Source organism: Aspergillus novofumigatus (assembly GCF_002847465.1).
Source record: "Aspergillus novofumigatus IBT 16806 chromosome Unknown P174scaffold_3, whole genome shotgun sequence".
Classification (NCBI taxonomy): domain Eukaryota; kingdom Fungi; phylum Ascomycota; class Eurotiomycetes; order Eurotiales; family Aspergillaceae; genus Aspergillus; species Aspergillus novofumigatus.
This window is the reverse complement of record NW_020194276.1, coordinates 4,019,946-4,032,214: the sequence shown is the minus strand read 5'-3', so window position 1 is coordinate 4,032,214 and position 12,269 is coordinate 4,019,946. Positions and strand designations below refer to the sequence as shown.

At 50.6% G+C, this 12,269-nt stretch overlaps 6 protein-coding genes across 6 annotated transcripts; 5 read left to right on the top strand and 1 right to left on the bottom strand.

Moving 5' to 3' along the window:
- Positions 1-595: 595 nt before the first annotated feature.
- P174DRAFT_405526 (uncharacterized protein) lies at positions 596-2,333 on the top strand (the record flags this gene model as incomplete). Its single annotated transcript, XM_024824072.1, has 2 exons — positions 596-651; positions 704-2,333. The coding sequence occupies 2 exons, from the start codon at positions 596-598 to the stop codon at positions 2,205-2,207; spliced, it is 1,560 nt and encodes a 519-aa protein (XP_024684834.1). The 3' UTR covers positions 2,208-2,333.
- Positions 2,334-2,707: 374 nt separating this feature from the next.
- P174DRAFT_459680 (aromatic alcohol reductase) lies at positions 2,708-3,893 on the top strand (the record flags this gene model as incomplete). The annotated part of the gene is made up of 3 exons (XM_024829785.1): positions 2,708-2,848; positions 2,966-3,599; positions 3,634-3,893. 3 exons carry the CDS (start codon positions 2,708-2,710, stop codon positions 3,891-3,893), a joined length of 1,035 nt encoding a protein of 344 aa, XP_024684833.1.
- A 389-nt stretch (positions 3,894-4,282) lies between these two features.
- Positions 4,283-5,760, top strand: P174DRAFT_440816 (putative aminotransferase). Its single transcript, XM_024827143.1, has 4 exons — positions 4,283-4,360; positions 4,416-4,891; positions 4,952-5,036; positions 5,129-5,760. The coding sequence occupies exons 1-4, from the start codon at positions 4,328-4,330 to the stop codon at positions 5,666-5,668; spliced, it is 1,134 nt and encodes a 377-aa protein (XP_024684832.1). The 5' UTR covers positions 4,283-4,327; the 3' UTR covers positions 5,669-5,760.
- P174DRAFT_440815 (putative serine palmitoyltransferase 1) lies at positions 5,678-7,907 on the bottom strand. The gene has a single exon (XM_024827142.1). It carries the CDS (start codon positions 7,646-7,648, stop codon positions 5,813-5,815), a length of 1,836 nt encoding a protein of 611 aa, XP_024684831.1. The 5' UTR covers positions 7,649-7,907; the 3' UTR covers positions 5,678-5,812.
- Positions 7,908-8,751: 844 nt separating this feature from the next.
- On the top strand, positions 8,752-10,693 carry cpdS (putative serine carboxypeptidase (CpdS); the record flags this gene model as incomplete). Its single annotated transcript, XM_024827141.1, has 5 exons — positions 8,752-8,927; positions 9,005-9,117; positions 9,169-9,589; positions 9,647-10,372; positions 10,421-10,693. Coding segments are annotated over 5 exons (1,534 nt in total), but the record flags the coding sequence as incomplete, so codon positions are not given.
- A 167-nt stretch (positions 10,694-10,860) lies between these two features.
- On the top strand, positions 10,861-12,255 carry P174DRAFT_368339 (uncharacterized protein; the record flags this gene model as incomplete). Its single annotated transcript, XM_024822221.1, has 1 exon — positions 10,861-12,255. The coding sequence occupies one exon, from the start codon at positions 10,861-10,863 to the stop codon at positions 12,253-12,255; it is 1,395 nt and encodes a 464-aa protein (XP_024684829.1).
- Positions 12,256-12,269: the final 14 nt, after the last annotated feature.

Below are 12,269 nucleotides of genomic sequence, written 5' to 3'. Positions count from 1 at the left end.
CGGAGCATCCAACTGAATATTTATGCATAAAGGCATAGTATAGTGGCTTGCAAAGTTACGCTGGATATATGACAGGAGATCTGGAATAATCCCAGACCATGAAACTTAAGATAGATTATATTTAATATTTTTACACCCTCTTCAGCCCTACTTTAAGATAATATTAGTTCTACTCCGTACATGTCTTTAGTTTTGCCCTTTTCCTGACATATGATATCGAGCTCACCCAATATACAGACTAGAAAATAGCACTCTAGGTCTCCTAGCTAATCAGTCCAATGGGTACATTTACCAGGCGCGAATCAAAAGTTCATCCCTCCATTGAAGTGACCGTTTGTCCGTCTGAGGTTTGGTGCTCGCTAAGAGGAAGAAACCTCGTATTCGAGAGGCCTAAGCCTTCCACTATACTCTCTTCAGGCCGAGCGCGTGGACACGAGACTGGGGACTGTGGAATTGAGGGCCGGTTATTAAAAGCGATCATCGCACCTGAATCCTTTTATTCATCTTTCTACCCTGCCACCAGGGCAGACCCACAATGATCACTAATACGCAGAGCTTACTTTGCTCAAGGCATCATCCAGCCTAATCAGTGTAAATGGCGGATGTCGCTGAGTTGGCTTTTGAGGTGGTGGGTGAAGCCCTCCTTTCTGGGTCAGTAGATCACTATGTTTAAGGTGCAATGCAACAATTAACACAGTAACAGAGACCCCCTCTCCGCCGCGGTCAAACTGCTCGTTGGGGGAGGAGTAAAAATTACCCAGTTCTACCTCGACCGCCGAGCCTGTCAGCAATTCCTGGAGGAGATCCAGACGCTTTTCGTCCGCCTGACTAAGCTGGGGTATCTCGCACCGCTGATGCCTGCCTCGCAGGAGGAGGCCAAAACAGCCAGGGTCGGATGGATCATGACTCCAGCCGGAGTGGAGAAGTTGTTCTTCACCGCGTACACAGACATCAGTCGTGCGCGCGACCGATTCGGGCTTTCAGCCGGACGCCTCAAATCATTCGGATTGCAGGAACCGGTTATCGTAAATATCAACTCCCCGTCCAAAGGCGCCGCCATCCGCGAGCGCCTAGGAGCAACGTGGCCGGCGGAGTATCGCGGATGGATGCTGAAACGCATCAACCCCTTTCAGTTTGTGCCGACTCTGGCGAAACATGTTCTGGGCCGGTATGCGCGGAGCATGGTACGCAAGTCGTTGCGCTCGCCGGCGCATTATGATCTCCTTCTCGCCCGGATCCTCGGCCTGGCACAGTTCTGCGGTCTGGGGGAAGTGAGTCTCGCCGACCTGATTGAGCTGATGGCCCATGCTTGTTACTATGAACGAGTGGCGAGACGCTATCTTGCTGCCATGCTCGGAGTGCATTACACTGTCTTCACGGGGTACGCGTTGGCTGACAGCTTTAACGGACAGCTGTTGGGGAGTCTGGAAAATCCGTTTGAGAACTTTGCCGAGCTCGCCGCAAATTTCTACGATTCACTGGTAAAAGTTGGCGTGGTGGAATACGGCAAACCCCGACTCACCCGAGCAGAGGACATGCCAAATGTAAAGTTCAGGATCGACCGCGGAGCAGGTCCCAAGCACGGTGAGCCCATTTACATGATATCTGGCTGGGCCGAAGCGCTTCTTCGTCGGCCGCGGAATCATCCACATGCCCGCTCGGTGGCCAAGGATCTCACCATCGGACTCGCAAAGGACATGGGCAAGGCCTTCGTCCCTTCGCCGCTGCTCAGGAAGATGGGCAATTTGGGGCGGGATGTTTTGAAACAGGATGTGCATGGGAACAACTGTTATTATGCTGCCGAGCTGGAGACGATCGCCGTCAGTATCAAAAGGACACCAGGCGGCCAGCTGGTGGGCAAGGTATCGCAGTTTGGCGACTTTCGGCCGACTCCCTATGGTGGGCAGGGGGTTTTCGGTGTGCCATGCGGGTGCAATCAAGCCGATCCTAAGAAGGTTATCCAGCGGTCCAGTCTGAATGGTTATCCACTGGCGAATATGTACAAGTATCGAGTGGACGACAAGCTGCACATGCTGTACGATGAGACGGTCTACCACTGGACGGCCGGAGACCTGCCCATGATCCTCTTCTGGGCAGACAGACACGTTACCGGGACGTATATCCAGGTTGCTGGGGAGTGTGTCTATTGCGCTACCAGTCGAGCATTCGGAACGGGGTGTAATCTCATCATAGCAGGAGGATGGTGAGCGCAACTGAAGCCATATTTGGAATCAATCTCCGAGATAGACGATGTCTGAATCGGGACCCAGTACAGGGAGTTCGGAGAGAGACAGAGACGAAGAGATCCTGGCCACTTGACCGCAACTGCATGCGCTGCATACATATTCTTAACAAAGACGAAGTCTGGTACTTTAAGCTTCAAGTTGACTCTAGGCCAGTTTCCGCTGGCTATTGAGACTGGTGGCTTCGACAGCGTCGACCATGGCGCAATGGCTACCTGCTAGATTAGCTTGTTCATAATACTGACATCAGTCCCCATACTTTTAAGTATGGTGGTTCGATTAAAGCAAGGTTGGCGTTCTCTTTGAAGTGGTGGATGCGGGTATTGCCGAAAGGGGGGCTGTGAGTAAGTTATGCCTCTAAACTATTTTGGTATCCCAGGGAATTCATTGGGGGGTGGAGTAAGATATGTTAGCAAAAGTTTCCGAATGAGGGTCTTGCTTACCAATCGAAACTTCCCCAGGATATGTCACCTAAGAAAATCAGATTTGTTGCACGACTTGCGCTTGACTCAGGTGGTCTGATAGTGCGAATGCAATTAGCTCATGTACTGGCCTATGAGTTTTTCGCCCGTGAGCGCAAAGACCCTACCAAGTCCACATGGAGTGTAATCATATGGATGTAACCACTTAAGTCCGACGCCGACATGGGTCATACATAGTTATAAATATCATAACAGCATCTCCGCATATGAGGGTTTGGTCTAGCAAACTGAGAAATATAGCCTCATTCTATCTGTACAGCATGTCTGGGCGAGCTGGGCAACCAAGTCTTACACTCTCTTGCTCGGCATCCTCATCGAGATAGCGCAACTATTGCTGTTTTGCTACGGCCCTCGAGCATCGCATCCACCACCCCCGACAAAGTCAAGGAGCTCGAGGCACTGCGCAATCTGAATGTGCAACTTATTCCTGGTGACATTGCCAAAGATTCCGAAAAGTGCCTTTCCGACGTCTTTGGTGAATACGACACAATCATCGGCTGTACTGGCTTTGCAGCTGGCTCTGGCACTCAGCTCAAACTTGCGTGTGCTGTCCTGGCGGCTCAAGTTCCGCGATACGTCCCCTGGCAATTTGGAGTCGATTACGATACTATCGGACGGGGATCCGCGCAAGATCTGTTCGATGAGCAACTTGATGTGAGGGATCTCCTGCGCTCCCAGGACCGGACTAAATGGGTGATCCTATCGACCGGCATGTTCACTAGTTTCTTGTTCGAGCCTTGGTTTGGTGTCGTCAAGTTCAAGGACGATACCATAGTGGCCCTTGGGAGCCTCGTTACCAAGGTGTCTGTAACAGCACCGGAGGATATTGGCAAGATTACTGCTGAGGCTGTGCTTGGCTCGAGAGCTGACTCGGGTCTTCGGTAACAAGCCAATTTATATTGCTGGAGATACCTTGACTTATGAACACCTGGCGCGGTTAGTGGAGAGGATCACTGGACGCAAATTTACCAGGCATATAAGAACTGTGCAGGCTGCTCGGGCTGACCTTGCAAAGGACCCTGACAACACCTTGTTCAAATATCAGATCGTTTTTGGTGAAGGGCGTGGTGTAGCGTGGGATTTGTCCGAGACGTGGAACTGTCAGGTTGGGATCCATGCTTTGACTGCGGAGGAATGGGCACGACTTCATTTGCAGAATATTATATAGTCGTCAAATTATGATTTATCACAAAGGTATACATAAGACTAGTGCCACTTGAATAAGTCCTAGACTCTGAACCCCGGCCGCTGAAGCGGCGGGACCCATCTCTGGCTGGCAGATTTGTTTGCAAATATTCTAATATCCGAGGATCCTGCTACGTCTCCATGTAGAGCATCGGCCGTGGCGATGAAGCAAATATTCTGTGCACACTTGGGCCATATTACATGTACGGCTAAATGCCGGCCTAGGCAGACTGCACATACGTGGTTCTCGTATTGCCAGCACCACCATATCCACACACGCCCTGTGAGAGACAAGGATGAGTCAGAATGGAGTACGGTCAATGCACAACACATGAGATATATTATCATCTTTACACCTCTGCTTTTGAGATTATTCAGTTAGTGAAACACTAATAATCCAACATCACAACACTCACAATGGTGAAACTGGATACATTTGAGATTGATCATGTAGGAAACCGCAAACTCTAGCAGTGATACAGCCCACTGATTTAGAGCGCAATAGTGGATCCTGACTCGCAGTCCTGGAGCCAGACACAATCTGGCCCATTCATATTCCCTTCCTGTCACTATCCAGGAGCTCGGCTCGCTAGGTACCGACCCAGCTGAACATGTTGATAACCCCTTGGCCACGACTCTGTCACTGCCAATGAACTATGGTCCATCTTTTACCGGCCTCGAGAAGCTGCGCATGAAGATAGCTGCATTGTACGCCAGTGAATCAGAGGCTGTCGTATCTCCGAGCAACATCATCACTACACCTGGTGCATCGCTGGCAAATTTTATCGTGTTCTTTGCCCTGATCGGACCCGGAGATCATGTCATTGTTCAATATCCAACTTACCCTCAGTTATACTCTCTTCCATCCTGTCTGGGTGCTGAGGTGAGTCTCTGGCAAGCAAGCGAGGATAATCATTGGCAGCTGGATTTGGAGGAACTGGAGCGTCTCATCCAGCCCAATACCAAGATGATCGTCTTGAAGTAAGCGGTCTTCTTTCTTCTTGAGGCCCAGTCTATTCATTTGACACTCTTCTCCTCCAGCAACCCTCAGAATCCCACAGGCGCCATCATTACCAAGTCAAATCTTGGTAAGATTGTCGACCTGGCCCGACGACACTCCATCACCGTCTTCAGCGATGAGATCTATCGCGCCCTGTTCCATTCAATCTCGCCGACTGACCCCGAATATCCCCTTCCCTTCTCTCATTTGGATATGAGAAATCAGTGGTGACGTGCTCGCTCTCCAAGACCTTTTCCCTCGCCGGCATTCGCGTGGGCTGGCTAGCTTCTCACAGCTCTTCCATTCTCGATCTCTGTCTCAACGCGCGCTCCTATACGGTTATCACTGTTAGCCAGATCGACGAGCAAATTGCTGCTATGGCCCTCGAGCCTGTTCGTCTGCGAGAGTTGACGAAACGCAACCTAGGTCTTGCCAAGCACAATCTCGAGATTGTGCAATCATTCATTGACCGGCATTCTTCGGTCTGCGAGTGGGTTCGTCCGGTCGCTGGACCAGTTGGGTTTGTCAAATTTAGCCGAAACGGCGTCCCTATCGATGATGTTGAATTCTGTATTCTTCTTCTCGAAAAGAAGGGTGTGCTACTCGTGCCGGGGCGAAAGTGCTTTGGAGAGATGTTTAAAGGTTATGTCCGACTGGGCTTTGGGCAAAGTACTCGGGCTTTGGAAGCTGCCCTGGAGGCGCTGGCAGCCTTCATTAGCGAGGATTATGATGCGGTGCCCTTGGCTGAGCGGAAATGACCAAGTTGAAGTCTGCTGGCGTCAGAAGACAAGTAATATTGTTTGACATGTCCTCGTTATTAGTATCTATATATCATAAATCTAAAGATTACACATTATATTTATCTGGTGGCGTCTACTTATTTACTCCCTCCAGCACCATGGTCAATAGAGAGGATTATGCACATCCCGAGCACCTCGCTCAATGACCTCTTCTACGTTCCAGCGTGGGGGACTGATTAATTTCCGGGCATCTCTAGCACTCAGTCCCGGAGGCAGCGGTTCTTTCAATCCTCCAGCCACGCCTGTGGAATATTTAATGCCCAAAATATTGCCGATCTCGTCACAGACTCGGAGTATGCGGTCAAGATCATCCTTTGTGTGAGCAGCAGACACACATAGTCGGGCCCGAGACAGCTCCAGTGGGGTGGCTGGATAGGTCACCACCACGACAGAGATCTTCCGTCGTAGCATCTCATGGGAGAATGCCGGCATCTTGGCTGGGTTGTACAGCATTAGCGGCACAATGGGCGAATCATCATGCCCGTAGACTATGAAGCCCAGCCGTTTTAGGCCCAGTCGCAAATATCGCGAATTGAACCCAAGTCTTTGTACGCGTTCAAGTCCCTGGCCTGGGTGTAGGGGATCCTCATCGGCGATCAGTCGCAAGGAGGAGGAAATCTGTGCCAGGACAGCGGGAGCAGGAGCCTCGCCGAAGATTTGTCCAGCATTTGTGGCTCGGAGTTTCTTAATGAGAGCCTTGTCTGCCGCAATATACCCACCATTGGCACCAAAAGACTTGGTAAATGTACCCATGAGGATATCCACCTCGGCAGGATCGACCTTGAAGAAATCGCAGACTCCCCGCCCACGAGGCCCGACCGCGCCGATGGAGTGGGCTTCGTCAACGAAGAGGTAGAATTTATATCGCTTTTTAAGCTCTAAGATGCGAGGCAAATTGCACATAGTACCTTCCATAGAATATAGGCCTTCGACCGAGACCAGGATCTTCTTCCAGGGCCGGTGGGTGCGCGGTTGGCCTTGGGAGATTGCCTCTCGAAGTCGTCTCTCCAGATCCGCCATGCTGTTATGCGAAAAGACCTGGATGGCAGCACCTGAGAGACGTGCCCCGAAACGAATAGACGCATGATTGAGTTCATCCGAGAGGATCAAGCATCCCTTCTCCATGAGGGCAGGGAAAATCGTGGCATTGGTTACAAATCCCATGGAAAACACAATCGCATCTTCCTTGCCCACGAACCGCGCAACCTGTTGCTCAACCTCTGCATGAAGCTGTGGCGTTCCGGGTTCGGCAACTGAGCCGGCCATAGTGATCCCATTTTGACGAATCGTTTCTTCGGCGAGATCAGAACAGGGACCTTCGGACTGGGCAAATCCCAGATAGTTGTATGAGCTAAGGTTCAACGTGTCCGTGGTCGCCCCTGTGAGCCGGAAATGGAGGTTGTCTTCCGATTGCTGATCCAACAACGTGATATATCTTCCTGGAACCCCGGTGGTCGGTCGCTCGAAACAGTCATTGATCCGCCGCTTCAGGCGTCGTGTATAGAAGCTCTCGAAATCACTGTACAACGAGGCATAGCCATTTTGCGGGCGGAGGTGCTTGTAGGTGTGAGCCCGGAAGTACTTGTCGCAAAAGTCATGGAAGTGGCCGAGGAAGATCAAAATGAGGAAGCTGATGTAGGTCGTGAAAGCGGTAAAGTACGGCGGCTCATCGAGCACCGGGTCGGGGATTTCGCCCCCGCTGTGTTTGCTCACATAGAGATGCGACGGATCGCCGAGGGGACCAAACTCGGCGTGCTGCTTTGCGAGTCTCTGCGCTTCGGTTGCATTGTAGATCTCACCGGAGACTGCTTGAAGAGAGGTCAGGGCGTTTGTGTGAGGTTCCGATGGGCTCCGTCCGTTCTCGCCAGCTGTTGTCGATAAAGCTTGCGGGCCAGTCGCGCTGGTCGAAGGTTTCCCTTTGCGTTTCCATCGTGGCATGATGAAAGACCAAACGAGATCGTTGGGGAGAGATCAGATGCCGTGGTGGATAAGCAGAGTGATGGACATTTGTTGGAGTTTGGGTTTGGGAGGTGGGAATACGGGAATACCCGCCCGTGCCGGGGGAGAAACCTGAGGCAGCAAATATCCACCTGCCGGCTTCCGAAGTTCCGATGCTTCCGTCTGATTGGTTGAGCGGCACAGGCAGCAACAAATCCCTCAGGAATCAGGCAATGAGGCCTCCTATGAGAGTACCTACTCCGTCCTCCGAATCTCAGGAGGTAAGTTCCAGGGCAGCGTCGGGTTCTCACCCTGGTCTATTTATCAAAACCTGCAATTCCATCTGGATGCTACTATTAGAATTTCTGGGGCCCATGATGGCCCATGATGGCCCATTAAGAAATGACCGACTGAATCAACCAGGAACCACAATATATATTGCTCAGCATAATCCAGATATGCCTCTACTAGCAAACATCAGATCAACGAGAGTCGTACCTCATGTTCCAGTCAGGGGAAAGGTCAATATTAATGGCTCAAATCTCCAGTCCCTGGTCGATAATCCATGGACTACTTCAAGCTGGTAGGCTATGAGACCAGCTATGCTGTAATGCTAGTACATTAAACTGTATAACCATCCATTCAGTGTATCCTGAGCATCAACACTGCTTTATAATGCATTTTAGTCCACTGTACAAAGAAATATATCTCGTTCCCTGCATCCAAGGCAGCAGCAGGTATTCTATTGGTCTAATATCATGCAATAATCAATCCCACTCTCAGGTCCGTCGAGAAGTCGGACGTCCGGCGGAGGGCAGTGGGTTAGCACAGGAATATGGGTCCATTCGCGGCATCAGATGTAACATTAAGAAGACTACCTTAGTAAATGCTTTTGAATGTATCGCAATTACAGGATCGGCTCACCCAGTCACACAGTGAAGATCGTCATCTGTTGTACAAGCTTGCCAAGCGGGGCGAAGCTTTTACTCCACATTTCTTGGAGTCGTGTTCCCCAATAGGAGGGGATACGAGTATTGCTCGCAAATAAAAAGCATGCACTTTCCCCAAGAGTAACTGCTGAGTTTGTTTGTCAATCACGCCAGAATGCATTTCGCAGTCAGTGCCATCACCTTGCTCGTGGCAAGCACCACCCTGGCCCTGGAAAATCCTCATCGCAAAGCAGTCAGACCAATCAAGGTAGATCCTGGCCATCTAAAGCCCCGGGCTGTCACTGGCGCAGATGACGGAGGCTATAAGTATCTGAATAAGAAGACGCAGCGTGCGTTCAATCCACCTACAAGTCTCCTGGTCTAATGATTGTTAGGTTTTCTGGTAAATGGCACGGGCATTCCCGAGGTGGACTTCGATGTGGGGAATCTTATGCCGGTACCCTTCCCAACACGCCAGCTGGGAATTCCAGTCTATTCTTCTGGTTCTTTCCATCTCAGAACCCGAAAGCACATGACGAGGTAGATGGGGACCCAGCATAAAAATTGTTGTACCTGACTGACAGTCGGCAGATCACCATCTGGTTGAATGGGGGTCCTGGATGTAGTTCTCTCGATGGATTGCTGCAGGAAAATGGCCCTTTTCTCTGGCAGTCTGGCACATACAAACCCATCCGCAATCCATACTTGTGGACTAACCTGACCAACATGGTCTATGTGGATCAACCCGCCGGAACTGGCTTCTCTCCGGGGCCGTCCACAGTCAACAATGAGGAGGATGTTGCAAGGCAGTTTAAGAGCTGGTTCAAGCACTTCGTTGATACCTTTAGTCTGCATGGCCGCAAGGTGTATATTACTGGAGAAAGCTATGCTGGACAATATATTCCCTACATTGCCTCGGCCATGCTGGACGAGAAAGACACAAAGTACTTCAATGTGAAGGGCATCCAGATCAACGATCCATCCATCAACGACGATTCTGTGATGATATATGGTATGCGCATCTTCCGTCATGTCTGCTCATAATTTTCAAGGCTAACATATCGAGTAGCCCCCGCTGTCAGCCATCTGAACCAGTACCTGAACGTCTTCTCTCTCAATGATACTTTCGTCAAGCATATCAACAAACGTGCTGAGGAATGTGGATACAACAAGTTTCTGGATGAGGCTATTACCTTCCCGCCTCCGAAGAAATTCCCTGTCGTCCCAGACCCATCCAAGAACAACTGCGCTCTCTGGGATGAAATTGTTCAGGCGGCCTACTACGTCAACCCCTGCTTCAACTTCTACCATCTCACCGACTTTTGTCCGTACCTATGGGATGAGATGGGTTTCCCTTCCCTGGCCGGAGGCCCCAATAATTATTTCAATCGCTCGGATGTTCAAAAGGCCCTTCACGTCCCTCCGACAGACTACTCCGTCTGTGGAGAAACCACGATCTTCGCTAAAGGCGATCAATCGGTCCCCAGCGCCCTTGGTCCTCTCCCGAGTGTGATTGAGCGTACCAATAATGTCCTTATCGGACATGGATGGCTTGATTACCTGCTATTCGTGAACGGATCTCTCGCCACGATCCAGAATATGACATGGAACGGTGCACAGGGCTTTCAGCACCCGCCTGTAGAACCCCTTTACGTTCCCTATCATTATGGCCTTGCAGAGCTCTGGACATCTACTGCGCCGAATCCATACATTTTGAACGCGGGGGCTGGCTATTTGGGTACGGCGCACACTGAGCGTGGCCTGACATTCTCAACAGTCTACTTGGCTGGCCATGGTAAGAGAATCAGCTATAGCTACATGTTACGTGCTGACACCGCGACAGAGATTCCACAATATACACCTGGAGCAGCTTACCGTCAGTTCGAATTCCTGCTCGGTCGTATTGACAACCTGTCATCGCCTGGAAGCTATACTGCTTAGGAGACCAGGTGTCATCATCCACTATCCCTGCCGATGTCCAAGTGGAAGATCAACAGGGCGCCAGATGTTCTATCCCTGGCATAAATACATTCAGAGTTTAGGAATTGTTAGAGTACCAAAATCCATGGAACGTTTACGAAGAAATATAGAAAATTCAATGAGACCATAATGGTGGGATGTCTGATGTCATTGAACCGAGGCCATCCCCACACTCAGGAAAGTCTCCACATGTTGAAAATAATTGCCAACCTCTTTAGAGTATATGATGGTAGAAAGTCTTAAATAGAATGAATTCTTGGAAATACATCAATATCTGCTGGCTCTTTGCATAGCGTGTTCAGAATGAGTACGCCAGGTCCTCTATTTATCGCCCAGGAAGCCCTCTGTTTCTATCCCATTAGCACCATTTATGGGTCTTGTCCGCGTTATCTCTTCTACGCTCTTCTTCTAGCCAGCTGTGTGACACGATGGACAGGATGGCTGGCCGACGTCTTCCTAGGTGCTGCAGCAACATACGCAGGAGTCGCCGCCATCCAGGCGTTCATTCTTGTTTCCAGTCCCTCGTCGCCTGTAGTCCCTGGGCCGGTAACCATCTCATATCTCCCCCGGAATACCAGCCTCTGGGGTAGTTTCCCTCAGCTCATCACCGAGAGAGACAATGTGATAGTCCAGCCAGCCGCTGTGGAGTTGGATGCAGACGCAGTCAATGCTATTGTAATCACAGGCTATCTTGTGTTTCTGCCCTTGCAATGCTGGTCCCGCGTCCTCTCGCAAGAGCGCGTCCGGGTTATCCTCTTCTACCTCTGGAATATCCTGATGTTCGCAGGTTCTATTTGCGCGCTGATTTACTCAAACACTGCAAAAAACACACCGACCCAATACATGTTTTGCTATCCTGACCTGCCTCCGCTCGACGAAACATCCAGCGATGGGTGGCAAGCCTCGTGGCGGACATCCACTTGGAACAATAGTGTCTGGAGCATATTCTCCAATATCACACTCTGGAACCAACTCGGTGACATCTGCTTCAACCCTTGCTTCAACACCAGTCAGATTCTTCGCCAGCGGACGTCTTTAGACGTGTGGGTTGCGACCAGTCGCTCGGAACTGGACCATCCGCACTCATTCTGGAACAAGTTTATATATTCGCGGCGTTACATATACAGCCTTCTTGGCGTCACTGTCATCCTGAACATCATCCTGCTTGTGTCAAGATTCTTCCCCTACAGTTCTCGCATCCCGTCCGTTCAGATGATGGTTGTTTGGCGAGAACGCAAGGCCATATGGACCAGCTTTCGGGAGGGATTCTGTCTATTGAAGGCAATTGCATGCCAGGACGATTTTCCATCACGCAAGAGCTCTACTTGGCGCCGGGTCCGATCCATCCTAAACAGGCAATTTGCGAAAGAATGCCTCCGTTTATTGGCAGACTCACTAATTCTCGTCGGACTGTTACTGAGCATCATCATCAGCCCGTTGACACTGATCGCATTTGTAGTCTGGATTGAATGGTACATTCACAACGACGGACCGTCCCAAGAGAATCCTCAGCAGGTTGGACAATGGTCGTACCTGGTTTCCATTGGGCTGTTGCTCATTTCGGCGTTGATCCTGAGATGGAAGTATCGTGTTGCCTCGACTCAAGAATTGGATGATGAGATATACGCACTCAGAGAGCGCTTGGCGGATGTGGAGAGCAGAAGGTTGTTGCGTGCAGAGGCCAGTCATCGAGCTTAACGCAGCACGCACTC

Coding starts and splice junctions, on each gene's coding strand:
- P174DRAFT_440816 (XM_024827143.1), top strand. CDS start 4,328: ATGGTGAAACTGGATACATTTGAGATTGATCAT. Junction 4,361..4,415: donor ATACATTTGAGATTGATCAT/GTAGGAAACCGC, acceptor AGAGCGCAATAG/TGGATCCTGACTCGCAGTCC. Junction 4,892..4,951: donor ACCAAGATGATCGTCTTGAA/GTAAGCGGTCTT, acceptor CTTCTCCTCCAG/CAACCCTCAGAATCCCACAG.
- P174DRAFT_440815 (XM_024827142.1), bottom strand. CDS start 7,648: ATGCCACGATGGAAACGCAAAGGGAAACCTTCGACCAGCGCGACTGGC.